Source organism: Drosophila bipectinata, chromosome 4, assembly GCF_030179905.1.
Source record: "Drosophila bipectinata strain 14024-0381.07 chromosome 4, DbipHiC1v2, whole genome shotgun sequence".
NCBI lineage: Eukaryota > Metazoa > Arthropoda > Insecta > Diptera > Drosophilidae > Drosophila > Drosophila bipectinata.
Window position 1 is genome coordinate 19,023,398 of NC_091740.1, and position 15,823 is coordinate 19,039,220.

At 39.2% G+C, this 15,823-nt stretch overlaps 2 protein-coding genes across 2 annotated transcripts in view; one reads left to right on the forward strand and one right to left on the reverse strand.

Annotated features, from left to right (window-relative positions):
* The window catches only part of myo (growth/differentiation factor myoglianin), a 434,902-nt gene extending 427,691 nt beyond the window's left edge, over positions 1-7,211 (forward strand). Inside the window, exon 4 of the mRNA XM_043213331.2 lies at positions 6,756-7,211. Within this exon, the coding sequence (XP_043069266.1) occupies positions 6,756-7,124 (369 nt within the window). The 3' untranslated portion in view covers positions 7,125-7,211. The remainder of the gene's footprint in view (positions 1-6,755) is intronic.
* A 7,552-nt stretch (positions 7,212-14,763) lies between these two features.
* LOC138926925 (uncharacterized) lies at positions 14,764-15,418 on the reverse strand. The gene is made up of 2 exons (XM_070282540.1): positions 14,941-15,418; positions 14,764-14,873 (listed from the first exon to the last, which is right to left on the reverse strand). The coding sequence occupies exons 1-2, from the start codon at positions 15,416-15,418 to the stop codon at positions 14,764-14,766; spliced, it is 588 nt and encodes a 195-aa protein (XP_070138641.1).
* Positions 15,419-15,823: the final 405 nt, after the last annotated feature.

The window sequence follows — 15,823 nt, forward strand, 5'->3', positions numbered from 1 at the left end:
ACCAATGCTCTGGGTCCTGCATGACAGTTTGTTCTATGCAGATGTTGAATGTATAAACTCACGAATCTGTTGCCCTTTGGCTTAAGAAGCGGAAACTTTACGCTGTAGCTTAACTGTGCATTAAACAATCGACCTCCTCGCAACAAAGACACTCGCAACAAAGACACCTCAAGCTTTCCGATTGATTCAGTCACAACGAATGGACTTCATTTTTGAAGTGAGTCTGCCAATTTAACTGATTTTTGTAATTTTATGAGTTCACTTTTATATGCATTTTGCTGGATGACGCTTACAACAAGTAAGAAGGCCGAGCCGAGCTCAACCGAGGTAGGATTTAGCGAATACCACGAGCGAGATTTTGTTGCGTTAACGAATCGTAGAAAGTACGCAACAATGCGTATTACTTTAAGAAATGAAGATGAATTTTCGACAATTTTTTCTATCGAATTCGGCTCGAGTTGTGTTGTAACGTGGCTAGTAGTTATATTCCGAATCTCTAATTCTTCGTTAGTGTTGATTTGCTGAATTTTTGTATTTTGAGACCAACGCCTTTGATCTTGAGTCAAGAAGTGGGGACCATCTAACCAAAATGAATTTTTTAATTTATTAACTGTACAACCCCAAGATGGAAAGTCTGCTGGATTGCTGTCAGTGGGTACATGGCGCCAACTAGCCGATGAGGTTATCTCTTGAATTTCACTGACGCAGTTGGCAACAAAGGTTTTTAGTTTTGAAGGATGTGTTTGCAGCCAATACAAGACGATTTCTGAATCGGACCACATTACAACTCGTTCAACTGGAGAGTCGATCAGTGGACGAACTTCTTCCCACAAGTTGGCTAGCAAGTGCGCCGCGCAAATCTCCAGTCGTGGTACCGACTTTGTTTTCAGAGGGGCCACTCTTGATTTTGCAGTAAGCAATTTAACTTCCACACCATGTGGAAGTTCGACACTGATGTACAGGCAACATCCGTATGCCTTAGTTAAGGCATCCGCAAAGCCATGAATTTGAAATACGGTATTTTTTTTCGTACCTATATGCCTTGGAATTGTCAATATATCCAACTCTTCCAAACCAATTGTGATCGATTGCCATTTCTGCTGAAGGTTGTCAGGAATTGGATCATCCCACTCTATCTTGAATCATCCCACCTTTGTGACAAACGGACAGATATGCCCGAGTGGATCATATAGGCGAGCAGTAAGGGACAGCATAGATCTTTTTGTTGGCGCATGGTTTGTACACATCTCTCGCGTTTGTCACCAAAATTTGTTTTTGATGACTTGCACCGACCTGATACGATCCATCCAAAAACGGAATTTTGTAGGACTGGACCATATGTGTCCCTGCTTAAATTTCCCTTCCTTTAAAAACTCGAAAAATGCGTCAGCACCAAGCAATGTGTCAATTCTCTGATTTGTGTCTTTTTGATCGCGCTTAAAAATTGGAATTTTGGATAACTCCTCTTTTATAAAGTTACCTGTGACCCGGAATCTAAAAGCACACGAGCAATATGCATTTGACCATTGCTACCTGTAATATTAACAAAGGCTGTAGCTAATACAATTTGATTTGAGTCGGCTGTCATCGCATGGTGGACGGCAGAGGTCGTCAGAGGGCCTCAAGATCAAAGCCGATTTGTCAAAATCGGCTCTTGAGTGGAAGCTATCTCGGACGGTAAAGAGTCCGAGCTGTATCTATGAAGCAGTGAATGATGTGGTTTCGAACACACGCGGCACTTAGAGGATTGCCACGAAAGAACGGAATGACCTTTCCTTAGGCAGTTTATGCACAATGGGAATGTCTTAGCGAATTTAAATCATGTAGCGACTGATGCGGCCACAAACGAACTGCACGCTTGAATGTAGTGATCCACAGCTTTGCAATAATAGCATTTTGGATCTTGGGTTCGAGTGGTATTGGCAACGGACAAGGAAGTTTTACTAAAGGTCTTTAAAGAATTCGGCCGTCCCAGCTTACGAGACTTTTGCGTGCTTGACGTAGCTTTATCTGCTGCTAAATGATGGTAGCGTTTATTGAGTGCATCTTGGCAGTCCTGCCAAACTGGGATGTTTTGAAAGTGTAAGCTTTCTTCCCATCTAGACTTAGTTTTTGCGTCCACTTTGGTCATGACGATGTGTATGAGCATTGCATTTGCTATTACTTTGTCACTGCTTAGTGAAAGCAAGGATACGTAGATAGCTGTGACAGTATGTATCATGTGAAGCAGTGACAAGCATTGAGGACGGACCCTGCATTGAGGGAATGTCAAAGAGGCGTGAAATACAATAAAAAAAAATCAAACACTGATTGTCATTCACCCGATTTAAGGCGGCCAGTGCCTTTGGGTAATTGGTCTCAGTTATCTGGTATGCTTTCACGGTCCCCAACGCTTCTTTCTCCAGACATGACAACAGGTAATTAAATTTTTTGCAGGCTTATGTATGTGTTTCATTTACTGAAATGCTATGAATTTGTTACTTAGCGATTAGCGAAATCCAGCGGCGTGTCCAGTATAAGCCCAAACTGAGATTCCATGGTTAATGTATACATCTAAAGCTGATCTGCTATATAAACGATGAATTCCATCGGCGTGTCGAGTACAAGCCCAAACTGAGATTGCGGATGTACGTATAGCTGATCTGCTATGTATATATGATGATATGTCTAAATTGGCAAACTGCGAAAATGCCTGTTTCAGGCCAGCAACTATGGTGCAAGTAGAAACGCATCAACTGAATTCAATGGAAGTTCATTTATTACTAGTTTCTATCTGCTCCTTCTCTTCTTTTATTCGAAACTGCGACACAGCGAGTAACAAGAACGAGTACTTAACAGAGCGATAATCATCATCATTCTCCCTCTCTTTCTCTGAATCGAACGGTCGTGTTTTTTTGTGCCCTCTGCGTTTATGATAAATATTGGTAAACCGGTGTTTACTTACTTGTGAATTGAATATATTGAGAATCTTAAGAATCTTATTAAACCGTATCGCTTCGCAAGTGCTGTGGTATATTTGGAGTCGAATTAATAATTTGTATAATTTTAATTCCAAGAATAGCTCAGCTCTGCTTCTTTCCCGTCTAATATCTATTTCTGCATTTTTCTTTTGCTTTCTCAAAAGCTCCCGCTTCAGCTTCCTATTTTAAACAGTGGTTCAAGGTATAGTGTTTTTTAACTTCTTATATATTAATTTTGTTTAATTTATTAAAAAATATGGAATTTAAACTTGTCTGCACTATGAAGTCTTGTAACAAGACAATTTCCTTATCCCAGCCTACCATATATTGCTGGCTATGTGAAAACGTAGTACACGCCAAGTGTGCCGGGTTCACTGCCTCAATCTCGGATGCCATATTCCGTAGGTCTGGTATTCATTATTGTTGTGAAAATTGTCGTGCTGTCCAAGGCGAAATGAGGTCGTTCATGAGACAGACCAAGAATGGATTTAATGAGCTGATCACTGGTTTTCGTAAAATCAATGACCAACTCTGTGCGCTTGACGCTCAGTTTAGCAGCCTTCAGCTACTAACGCAGTCTCCTAAGCGTAAGAAATGCGCTGTTTGTGATCCGCCTCAGTCTACTCAGCCGGCATTAACGCAGCCGCTCATGTCTTTGGCCACCCCAAGGGCTAGAACTGAGAACAATTTGCCGTCCGAATTTCTCAAGGAAAATGAGCAATTGTCTGAGCAAATGTGAGCAAATCACTTCAAGTGATACCAAAGGTCTTAGTAAATGAAACCCCCGTCAGAGTCACTCAGAGTCAAAAGGGTATTCCAAAGTCCGGACCACCGGCACCGACTGATGCTGCAGTTCTCGTACCTGCGACACCAAAGCCCTTACAGGTGAGTCCTCCATCGAAACATATATTTGTTTCTCGGCTTGCCCCTGACACTTCAGAGATTGATATCTCGGCTTATATCAAAGCCAAAACTAAAGCCGATATAATGGTGGAGGATATAGCTAAATTAAAATATAATTATGTAAGACGCACGTCTTCTTTCAAGATTCGTGTGCCTGCGCTGATGTTCAAGACGATTTGTTCTTCCAGTTTTTGGCCAGAGAATATTTTCGTCCAAGAACATAAGCCGAGTTCCGTAAAGAAAAAAGTTAAAAAACCAGTGGGAGTGAGACTTCCCCATATCGGAACCACTGACCAACCTTCCACCTTTTCCTTGTCCACTAACCCAAAAAACTAGTATCGTCTCTAACACTTACCTATCAGAACACTAGGGGGCTCCGTAGCAAACTCCATAAACTAAATTCTGATAGTTCTTCCTTTGCATCCCATGTTATAGCCTTTACAGAAACTTGATTAAAGCCGGAGATCTTTAGCTCCGAAGTTCCCAAGAAAATCCCAAGAGTTTGGTGACATAGTATTTATTTTCGTTAAAATCACTATGTTCGTATATACCGCCTATGTCTGAACCGCCCACATATTGGCAGCATTTGTCCGCTATTCGGTACGTCTTTAATCTTATAAAGATTGATCGTGACCAACTCGTAGCGGTGGGCGACTTTAATATCCCAGAATTAAAGTGGTCCAACGTCGATCACGCCGTGAGTTCACCATCTTTGTCACTTATCACTCACCATGACTTCACCGCGGGCACGCTTGACATGTCCCTAGGTCAGATTCACCATGTTAGAAATTCATTCGTAATTTGTATCTGATCCTGATGGTACCGCTCTCTCCAGAGCTTTTCCCCTTTCAACCCCAGAGGATCCATATCACCCCACGCTGGAGGTCTCTATCGAAACTATTCCTGGTATCGATCAGATGTCTCTATGCGTGGTAAATAAGATTCGCTGCTTCCGTAAAGCTGATTTTCAGAGACTTTATAGCAGTGGTCGGCACCCCAATGCATTGATATGATTTTACCGCATTAGTGTTAGTAACGAATAGCCGAAAGTAGGCTGTGAGCATGACGTTTCACACATGTATACTGTGTGTGTGTGGCAGAGCTCGGGCAGAGAAATTTCCTATGCCCCCGAGATAAGGCCGTGCCAACCTCTGCTTTATAGCCTAATCGATATATACGATTGGTCCGATATTCTGGCATGCACTGATCTTAACGTCACGTCAAAATTTTACTTTTCTTTAAATACATTTTTTGACTCCTGTGTGCCATGAAAATATCCGTCCGCTTCAAAAAATCCTCCTTGGTAGAAAAGGTGCCTCACTAACCTAAAAAATATTAAAAATAGGCTCTTACTTAAATATAAAAAATCCTGCAGTATTGTTGATTTTTCAAGATACCTACTAGCTCGGTCGAATTTTACCGTGCATAACGCTGAATGTTATAGGAATTATATTGACCGCTGCCGGATACAATTTACTCAGGATCCAAAGCAGTTTTATAATTTTGTAAACACTAAGCGTAAACACGTATCTCTTTCACCCCTGCTTACGTTTGAAAATTTCTCTGCGACCTCTGATCAGGCCATTGCCGATCTATTCGCAGAATTTTTTCAAACAACTTATTCTCCGCCTAATTTGACAGATCAGCCTTACGCATATAACATTCAAGCAGCAAATCTTATTTTCTGTCCGTTTTTTTCTGAGAACATTTTATTATCTGGTCTTATAAAGGTAAAACCCATTTATTCGCCAGGCCCCGACGGAGTACCAAGCTGTGTGCTAAATACTGCGCCAGGGCTCTGTGCAAACCTCTTCTAAGACTTTTTAACTTATCTTTGGAAACCTCGATTTTGAAAACCATTTTATCTTTGGAAACCTCGATACCTCGATTTTTCCGAATCCTCGGAAACCTATACTGGAGTACGGTTCATGTGTCTGGAGTCCCCAATGTGGAGTACATAAGGACCGCATAGAATCCGTACAAAAGAACTTTTTAATATTCGCACTTAGAGGTCTATACTGGGATGCAAATCTTCAGCTTCCATCCTACAGTAGCAGACTTAAACAACACTCGGTGTTGTTTTTATGCATATCCTTATCAACGGGGATGTAGATAGCCAGAATTTACTAACACGCTTAAAATTTAACATTCCTAATAGAAGGACTCGAAACTTTAGTCCTCTGTTCCTTAACCATTGTAGTTTGACATATGCACTGCATGACCCTTTTAGGGTATTATGTTCCAACTACAATGGGCTGTACCTTATTACATCTCTTTCCTGTCCCTCTAATTTAAAATATAGAATTTTAAATTGCCTTACTAACTCCTCTTAGCTTAACAAATTTCAAATAGCTTAATATGTACTAACAAATCGTTTCTCGAGCGCCCCTCGGTCGTCTGGGCCTCTAAGTTTTATGATGAATACAGGAATGCTAGCTGATACTCTTATTGATGCACAAGCCATTTCCAAATTCTGAAAGACCGCGAAAAAAATAAAATCTTTAGGCGGTACAATTCAAATATTTCTCATAAGCATGGGCGTAAGGAACACACGTAGATATCATGCAGCTCGGGCTCGTTAGGGGCTATTTTATTTGCTCGTAGCTTGCTATGCCCCGTCTCATAGCTAAGTAGCCCAAGTTGCGAGTTCTACGTATTTCCCTCATATATTATTTTTATAAACAAGTTACGACTAAACAGTAGCTTTATTGTAATAAATTGGTTTTGTTATGATATTCTCATAAGGATAGATTAACTATATCCGATGTTTCCTGTTTTGACTGAAAGGGTGTATTAACTTCGGCTCCGCCCGAAGTTAGCTTTCCTTTCTGGTTTTTTAATTTTATTTTTATTTTTTTAATTCTTATAGTAAAGAAACTATTTCTATTTCAGACAGTTCACATAGAAATCGGATCAATAAAAAAACATAGAAGAAAGCGCAGCGTCTATATGGACTGCACCGAGAATGACCATGATCTGCGATGCTGTAGATATCCACTGAAAGTAAATTTTACAAGTTTTGGGTGGCATTTTGTAGTGGCACCAACGTCATTTGATGCATACTTTTGTAGCGGTGATTGCAGAGTTGGATACCTAGAACACTATCCGCACACACACTTGGCCGCCTTGACGACTTCAGCTACGCCGTGTTGTTCTCCGACTAAAATGAGTTCCTTAAGCTTGTTGTATTTTGACGACAATCATAATCTAGTGTTAAGTGTTATACCTAATATGTCTGTAGAGGGTTGTAGCTGCTCTTAGACCATGAGTTTACAAAATTAATTTAGAAATAGTTGCAGAAAACAGAAAAAAATTATTAGATTGAATAAATTAACTAATTATAAACTAACAACCAAATTTAATCTGTTCTATTGTTATAATTATTTTAAGTTTTTTAGTCGCTGCGCGTAGTGATGTGGAGATCTTTGCCATGCATTGGGTCTTTCTTAGCGTTTCCTTATAGATAAAGTTGTCAGCCAGGCCATCACGACCCTATATAAAAAGATTGGTCGAATTATAGCCGAATATTAAATTTTATTAAATATTTTTTTTTACACATACCTTACATTAAGCCGATAGCTTGGCAAGACGTGTAGAGACTCTCTAGAGAGAGACTCTAGAGAGCAAAGACTGCCTTCATAACCTTCATACCCCTTTATAGCCTTTGCACTGGGGTGTCTACGCATAGATCAGCTGCTTTCATAGCTCTATGGGTAAGAATATGTGTAAGCGATTTCTTTGATCCAACGAATAGAAGTTTTTTCATTCTCGCGATGCAGATGCTACGTAAGTTTATTCATGAATTATGTATTACTTTCATTTTGTTAGTTTCCTTACATTTTGATTTTAAGTCAAATTTTTATGAGAATTCCTAAAAGTTTTTTTGTTTGAATTTTGTTTACATTTTTATACCTTAAAAATATATATTTTTTATACCATTTTTATACCCTTGCAGAGGGTATTATAGTTTTGTCCAAAAGTGTGCAACGCAGTGAAGGAGTCACTCCGACCCGAGAATTTATGTCGGAGAATTGAAGTCGCTTGATCGCTAGCTTGCTGCTCCTCCATTTCAAGTCCTGGATGGTGTTGCGAGTCTTCGTTGCCTTTGTTGCTCATAGCCGCCACTTACTCAACAGTCCTCAACATAACACCACGCTTAAACAAATCGCCTCGCTAAAGCTCGGGACGAATAGAAGTAACGAGTGAAAAAAAGAGACCAGATCCAGCAACACAACGAAGCCACAAACGGCCTCAGTTCGCAAACTGAGTCCCCATCATACCAGAACTGGTATATTCTACCACGACCTATGGTCACACCATAGTGTCGGTCAAGGGAGAGACTGACTTGCCATCCTGACATATACACGTCCTCGTGTCTATAATAAACATCTGCATTTCATTCCACTTTATAATTTTTATTTGCTTTCAAAAACTTAACCACATAATCTCAAATTCGTATGATATTCCTTAACTTAACTTAACCAACTTAACTTAAGCCAACTTTTAAATTCTTCGCCAAATAGATGGCTTTAAAAATTCATTAATCATATTACAAGCCAACTTTTAAATTCTTCGCCAAACACATGGCTTTTAAAATTCATTAATCATATTACTCGTCCATATCTTGGCTTCACGAAGACATCAAACACATCACTCTTCCATCGCCCAACACTTGGCTTCACGAATTCATCAAACACATTTCTAAAGCAACTCTCGTTCATCGCCAATCACATGGCTTCACGAATTCTCTTTTTCAACAGGCTTTTCCAACTGACTTTGTTCTTTGTAATTTATATCAAGCTCTTCTGGAATTTGCACATCCGGTAACTTTCGCAAACTTTCTTGTGGGTACTTGTAACGCCTATTGTTCTGTGTAGACTTTAAAAAGTATCGATCTCCCTTCAATACCTCGACCACCAAAAAGGGTCCTCTGAACTTAGGATCTAGTTTTGTTTGTTGTCTCTCGCTGTTTTTAAGCAGCACATAGTCCCCCACATAGAACCTTATTACTTTAGCCACATTTTTATCAAATTTTGCCTTCTCATATCTAGCGGCCTCCTCCATGTTTTTACGAGCGAACTCCCTTGATTGTATCTTGTCAATTTCATCTTCGGTATCACTAATACAGGGTGACAATAAATAACCCGGACAAACTTTGAAGCAATCTATTATAAATGTGTTATGATGCAGCCCTTAAATAAATTCATTTATCAATAGCTTGTACTTTTCAGAAACAAATATATTTACATTTTTGTGATTCCTTTCAATTTGATATTTGTTTCGGAACAATCGTTGTGCAATTTTAAAACTGTTTTAACAAGGAAATCGCCAATGCGACATTGTTCGTTTGCTTGGCATACCAAAGGTTGAAGCTACAGATACCTCTGCAATAATCCAGAGCCGTCAATGTGAGCAGTCTTTAATGGTTTGGGGAGGAATATGCGCCACCGGTAAAACACCCCTTGTTTTCATCGATCATTTCATCGTTTTCATCGGTCAAAATCAATCAGGAAGTGTGCCGCCGGGACATTTTGGAAACTGTTGTGCTTCCTTGGGCCCAGCAGCACTTCTGTGATACGGACTGGACGTTTCAACAGGAATCAGCGCCAGCCCATAGAGCCAAATTGACTCAGGACTGGTGCAAAGCCAATTTTTGCACTTTATCACATCCAGTGAATGACCACCTTTTTTCGCTAGATCTTAATCCGATGCACTACAGTGTGTCGTCTATTTTGGATTCCAGGGCATGTGCTAAACGCCACATAAGTTTGGAGGCGCTGAAGCAATCATTGCTCCGGGAATGGGATCGATTATCGGAAGAAGACCTGCGGCCCATTGCGCTAAATTTCCAGAAACGTTTAGGGCTCTGCATCGCAGCCCAAGGAAGCCACTTTGAAACCGGCTGAATATATGTTAACACAATACCTATTTAAAAGTTGTGTATCTGCATTTTTTCTCAAATACAGTTCCTAAAGAAGTTATAATTAAAAATGTTTGTCCGAGTTATTTATTGTCACCCTGTAGGTATCAACCCAGTGGTCGCCCAACTTTACCAATCAAAAGTTCTTAAGGACTACACTTAGTGCTACGATTAACTGTACAGTTAAGAGCTAACTGCACATCCATACTTACCAAATTTTATACAAATCTGACAACGATTGCATATAGCAGCCATAGAAACACTAAGTTAGAACAAATCATTTAGTATTGATAACTTTTTTATACCCTTGCAGAGGGTATTATAATTTTGGTCAAAAGTGTGCAACGCAGTGAAGGAGACATCTCCGACCCTATAAAGTATATATATTCTTCATCAGGATCACCTCCTGAGTTGATATGAGCATGTCCGTCTGTCCGTCTGTTCGTCTGTCTGTCCGTCTGTCTGTCCGTCTGTCTGTTTCTACGCGAACTAGTCTCTCACTTTTAAAGCTATCGTCTTGAAACTTTGCACACACCCTTCTTTCCTTTGCACGCAGTATATAAGTCGGAACGGCCCGGATCGGCCGACTATATCCTATAGCTGCCATATAACTGATTGATCGGAAATGGTATAACTTTGGTGTTTTTAGAGTTAGAGAGTTCAAATTTAACAAGAGAGCTACTTTTGGCAAAACATTACGTCATGCCAAATTTCATAAGGATCGGCTGACTATATCTTATAGCTGCCATATAACTGAACGATCGGAAATGACCCAACTTTCGTGTTTTTGAAGATAGAAAGCTGGAATTTAATACAGATTCTATTTTTGGTCAGTTGATCCAACCTATCAAATTTCATTAGGATCGGCCGACTATATCCCATAGCTGCCATATAACTGAACGATCGGAAATGGTTTTTGGTAGAAATATCAACTTTCGTATTTTTGAAGATGGAAGTTTGGGACTTTTTTTAGATTTTGTATTGTAATAAATTCGATTATATATTCCTATTCCCATAAGGATCGGCCAACTATATCCGATGTTTGCGATATATATCCGGTTTTAACTGCAAGGGTATATAAACTTCGGCTCCGCCCGAAGTTAGCTTTCCTTTCTTGTCTTTTATGTTGAAATTGTATACTTTTCAAACTCTGCTCATCATTCATCTTATCAAAAAAATAATAAATTAAACAATACAAGATTATTATAAACATATTTATTTCACAGCTATGAACCAGTCGACATAATAAGAATCGCCTTTGAAAATGAAAACAAAAATTTAAAATAAAAGCGAAAAAATTATTATAACTGATTGAAAAAAATTAATATAAAGTGTAGACAATCACAAATGACGAACACAAAGACGCATTAGATACACAAAAGACGAAAAAGGGGCTCCGCTGGTATAATTTGGCCTTGAAAAAAATAAGAAGTCATGTTAGTATATTAACGATTACAAACACCACCGCAACTTTCCACACCTAACTTTAACAATTTAAGATTCTAAAAACTCTGACAAAGATAAAAAAACTATAATTCAATGGAGGAATCGTGGGGGAACATAATTAAAACTTTAGGTAAAGAAATTTAAGACACACAAAAAAGGTACAAAGAAATATGTTTCACAAAATATTTATTTCACAAAATACATAAATCTAGTTTGTTTTTATTAATATCATAATTTAAAATAAAATAAAATTGAGCTTCAAAATTCTTTTTTAATTATTTTAATATACGCACTTGAACAGTTGCCTCACCGATTTGAAGTGAGCGTTTGCATCGAAATATTTTTCAAGAGCTCCGATGCGCTGCAGAAATGAACACGTTTTCTTGCTTTTAATGGTTTTTCTAGAATATAACATTAGGTTTCCAGCGAAAACCGGTTTGCTAACTTGAAGATTGGTCATTTTAAAATCAAACTGTGTAAATTAAGTTTAAATATTTTTAAATCAGATTTTTTGACTTTTGGCCTATGGCGGAACCACAGTGCATTGGCTCGACTTGCGCCCCTTCTAATTAGATTTAATTGTATTTTTTGGCTAGAACGAAATTGCACAAACTTTGTGCCCGTGAAGCTGCACCCCTGATCGGCAATTAAACGTGTTGGCACGCCAAAAATGGCAATCGAAGATTTCATTGCATTTATACATGTATTAGCATCCAAGGAAAAGGTGTGAAATAGATAAACGTATTTTGTAAAAGCGTCTATTTGAACAATGATATATTCACCCCATTTGGGGTTTTCCTGACGTACCCTTAGAAACTCTACATGTAATGCAGTTCTCCACGAATCTCCACCAGTAATGATCGTACACTTTATCCAGTGTTTTCTTTCAACCTAGATGCATGATAGACCCATGTACCTGATTTATAACTGACCAGCGAAAACTACGAGGAACTACAGGTAAACAACGAGTTTTTGAATTCCTTTGAATCTTTCTATACAAGATATTTGATCTTATTTTATTAGTGGCAACTAATGCCAGTGGTAAATCGTCATTTTTCAACTTAGTTAGGATTTCTGATATTTTTGGATCCTTTTGTTGTTCTACCATTATCTAGTTCTCCGATATTTCTGTTAAGTCAATTCGTTTTTCTTCTATTTTATATGATACTAACTTATTCTTACGACACACTGGGTTCCTAGATAGAAAGTCGACGTGTGCCATACTTTTACCTTCCCTGTATTCAATTTCGAATTCAAATGTTTGTAGAGACTCCCACCAACGATAAATCGTAGGTGAAAACTTTTTTTCGAGAAGATTTTATTGAGTTACAGTCAGTAAAAATTACGAATATTCTCCCATGCAGATAGTGACGAAAATGTTTTACAGCATTCACGACAGCCAACGTTTCCAATAGGCAGAAGTATAGCACCATACCCGATAGAGCTGGCGTCGGTATGCAGTTCTATGGGAAATTGAGGGTCAAAAATAATCAAGACAGGCTTATTTGTTAATACACTTATGATTTAACTGCGAATTTCTTCGTGTTGCGTTTGCCAATCAAAACTAGTCTTTTCAGATGTGAGAAAATATAAAGGCTTCATCAGCTGAGAAAACCCCGGAATGAATTGACGAAAATATGACGCTAACCCAATGAACTGTCTTAAAGAAGCGACTGACTTTGGGGGGGGCAATGCCACTAGTGATTCTATTTTGTTAGAATTTGGACGTATCTCCCCTGCTTTTATCTCATAGCCCAGATAGCGCACTGTAGTTCTCATGAAAAAGCACTTTAAAATGTAAAAAGAAAATCGTGCATTAACTAAAACGTCTAATACAAGTTTCACAATTAATAAATCATCCATATAAACAATTACAAACGAATGAGCAAGACTGCCAAGCGCCTAGCTCTCTGAAACACTGAAGGTGCGTTCTTTAATCCAAGGCATCGCAAGAAATTCGTTTTGTCCATCAGGGGTAACAAAAGCAGTATATTCGATTAATTCAGGATGCATTGAAATATCAATGCATTGAAATATTTGGCTTCCTAAGTCTAGCTATTTGATCTGATATTAAAGGTAATGGAAACTTTTCAGCTACGGTATTTCTATTTAATTCCCTGTAATCGACGCAAAGTCTTGCTGAACCGTCTTTCTTCTTTACTAACAATACAGGTGTCGCAAATGGTGAGTTACTAGGTCTGATAACTTTATATTCGATCAATTCTTTAATTTTAGCACGTACTAACTCCCGTTCGCTTGGGCTAAATCTGTATGGTCGCCTTTGCACAGTCTTAGTCGAGTCAATTAAGGGGAGGGTAAGGTATTAAATTTTTTTTTTTTCACATTTTTTTTTATTTTTTAAACTGAATGCATAATATCTGAAGAATATTGTGTCAAAATTTCAAGTCAATTAAAGCAAAATTGACGAAGTTATTAGTTATTGACGAAGTTGCTTGCAAACGTTTTACACTGGATTTTGTTTTGTTTAAAACTTTAAAGCGTTATTCCCACAACTCACGTTTTCAAAGTCGGTGCCAATCATAACTTCAAAACTACTGCACCGATCCTTTTGAAATTTTAAACACTATTTCTGTACATATTTTACGAGGTAACGCTGTCGAGTTTTTTTTTTTTTTGTTCATAGTTTTGATTTTGCAATGACAAATTAACCGATTTTTTCCCAAAAAATTGAGTTTTTCACTTCAAAGTCTTCGAAAAAATTAAAAAATTGCAATTTTCAAAAAACCTTTACAGCGTTACCTGGGGCGAACTATTATCTAACGAATGAATTTTCATTTTTTGATTACAAATGATCCAGCACCGAGTTATGAGGGGCACCGCAATTCAACTTTTTTTGGCGACACGTCCGGACAACTGCTACCATTGCCATATTTTTAAATATTTTTTTGTAAAAATTTTATTAAACATTCTTCTAATGTCATACTTTAATATACCGTTGGTTGAATAAATAAATTTTAACTGTGTCGTCAGGAAAAAAATCACAAAAACATGGCTTTTTTCGCATGATTTGACCTTACCCTCCCCTTAAACGAATATGCAATTCTTCAGTATTCACACGACTTTGCGGTGTGCCTTCGGTAATAGATAGAGTATGTTGCTTTAGCAATGATATTACTTTTTCTTTTTTATTTTCGACCATTTCCGTTTCAATTTTATCAAAATTAGTAGGCTGAATGGTTTTACAAATATTTACAACTTCTACTAAAAACCCTTGAGCCAATATGTTTGGTCATTGATAATTTTCAATGTCGTAAATAAAAAGACGAATTTGTATTAAATATGAACGTTAAAAAAAAAAAATATTTCTGCATGCAGATAAAGCCGGATGATCCGCAGATAGACGGTGCATGCAGGGACTAAAGAAATATACAGAGAGGGCGGCCCGACACGTCACCTCGAAGCTAAAGCTCTCGATAACATTAAAATTACACCGATGTGCTGCTGCCCGACCCGACATTCCCCCCTCCGTTGGGGCCTGTCCTCCAACTACATTCGTAAGGGGCGAGGTACAGCTTAATCCGCTCCCAGCGAAGCACTCCAACCCGAAGAGGGATCAGCTCCATAGCTCTGGCCAGCGGCCACATCCATAGCCTCCAAAGCCCTGCATCGCTGCTCCAGAAACTCTGCCAGCGACTCCCAAGTAGGGATGGCGCCGGAACTTGAAGAATTTAGACTCTCCTCCCACTTAACCTGGGTCCAACCGTTGAAGAAGCACCTGGACAATGATGCAGCTGGCTATCTCATTTGTCGAACCCAAATTCTTCAGAGTTCTCATATAGGCATTGAATTTGTCGGATAACCCTCGAAGACCTGTTATTGAATCCCCTCCCACTAGAGTGAGGCCAAGAATCTCGTGTACATGAGCCTGAAATATTAAACGACGGCTATTAAATCGTTTCTCTAACAAATTCAGGGCGACATCATAATTCTCATCGGAGACTTCCAAGGAGCGAACTGCTTCGAAAGCGGACTCCCAAAGGCAAGAGTGCAACCTTTGCAGCTGTTCCACCATACTGTTGCTCGGATTACCGCCGACGATTGTACAGAAAATCGAGTAAAACTCAGAGAGTCTCCATTCAGAGTATCCACCGCTGAAGGTAGGAAGAGGCAAGGGAGGCAAAGCTTGAAACCTTTGACCTGACCCTGAGTCAACCTGCATGGTGGACATTCCGTTAGCTAGGGTGGAGTGGGCAGCCATTCGGGAAGAGCGAAGGGTCGTATCGTGCTCAATTTCGCCTGCATTGTCACTACGAGCTCTGAAACAGTCCTTCGGAGCTCACTACTGATCTGCGAAATGTCCAAATCCTCAAGCTCCCCGTGGATGGCCTTGAAGTCGCTGAAAATGGCGACTATCTGACCATGTCGCACGTTGAGCATGGCATCGTCCACCTTGGAAACAGGCTGAAGAGCCTGCAAGACTTGGATCCTCTGCAAGTCCTGGAGAATACCCAGGGCCTTGCACTTAAGAATAGCACTACGGGTTGGAGTGGGTGCTCCTGTGTCTGCGCCGCTGAAGTTCATGGTTGATTTATTAAGTTCTGACCAACCCGATGTAAATACATCCAGCGCCAAA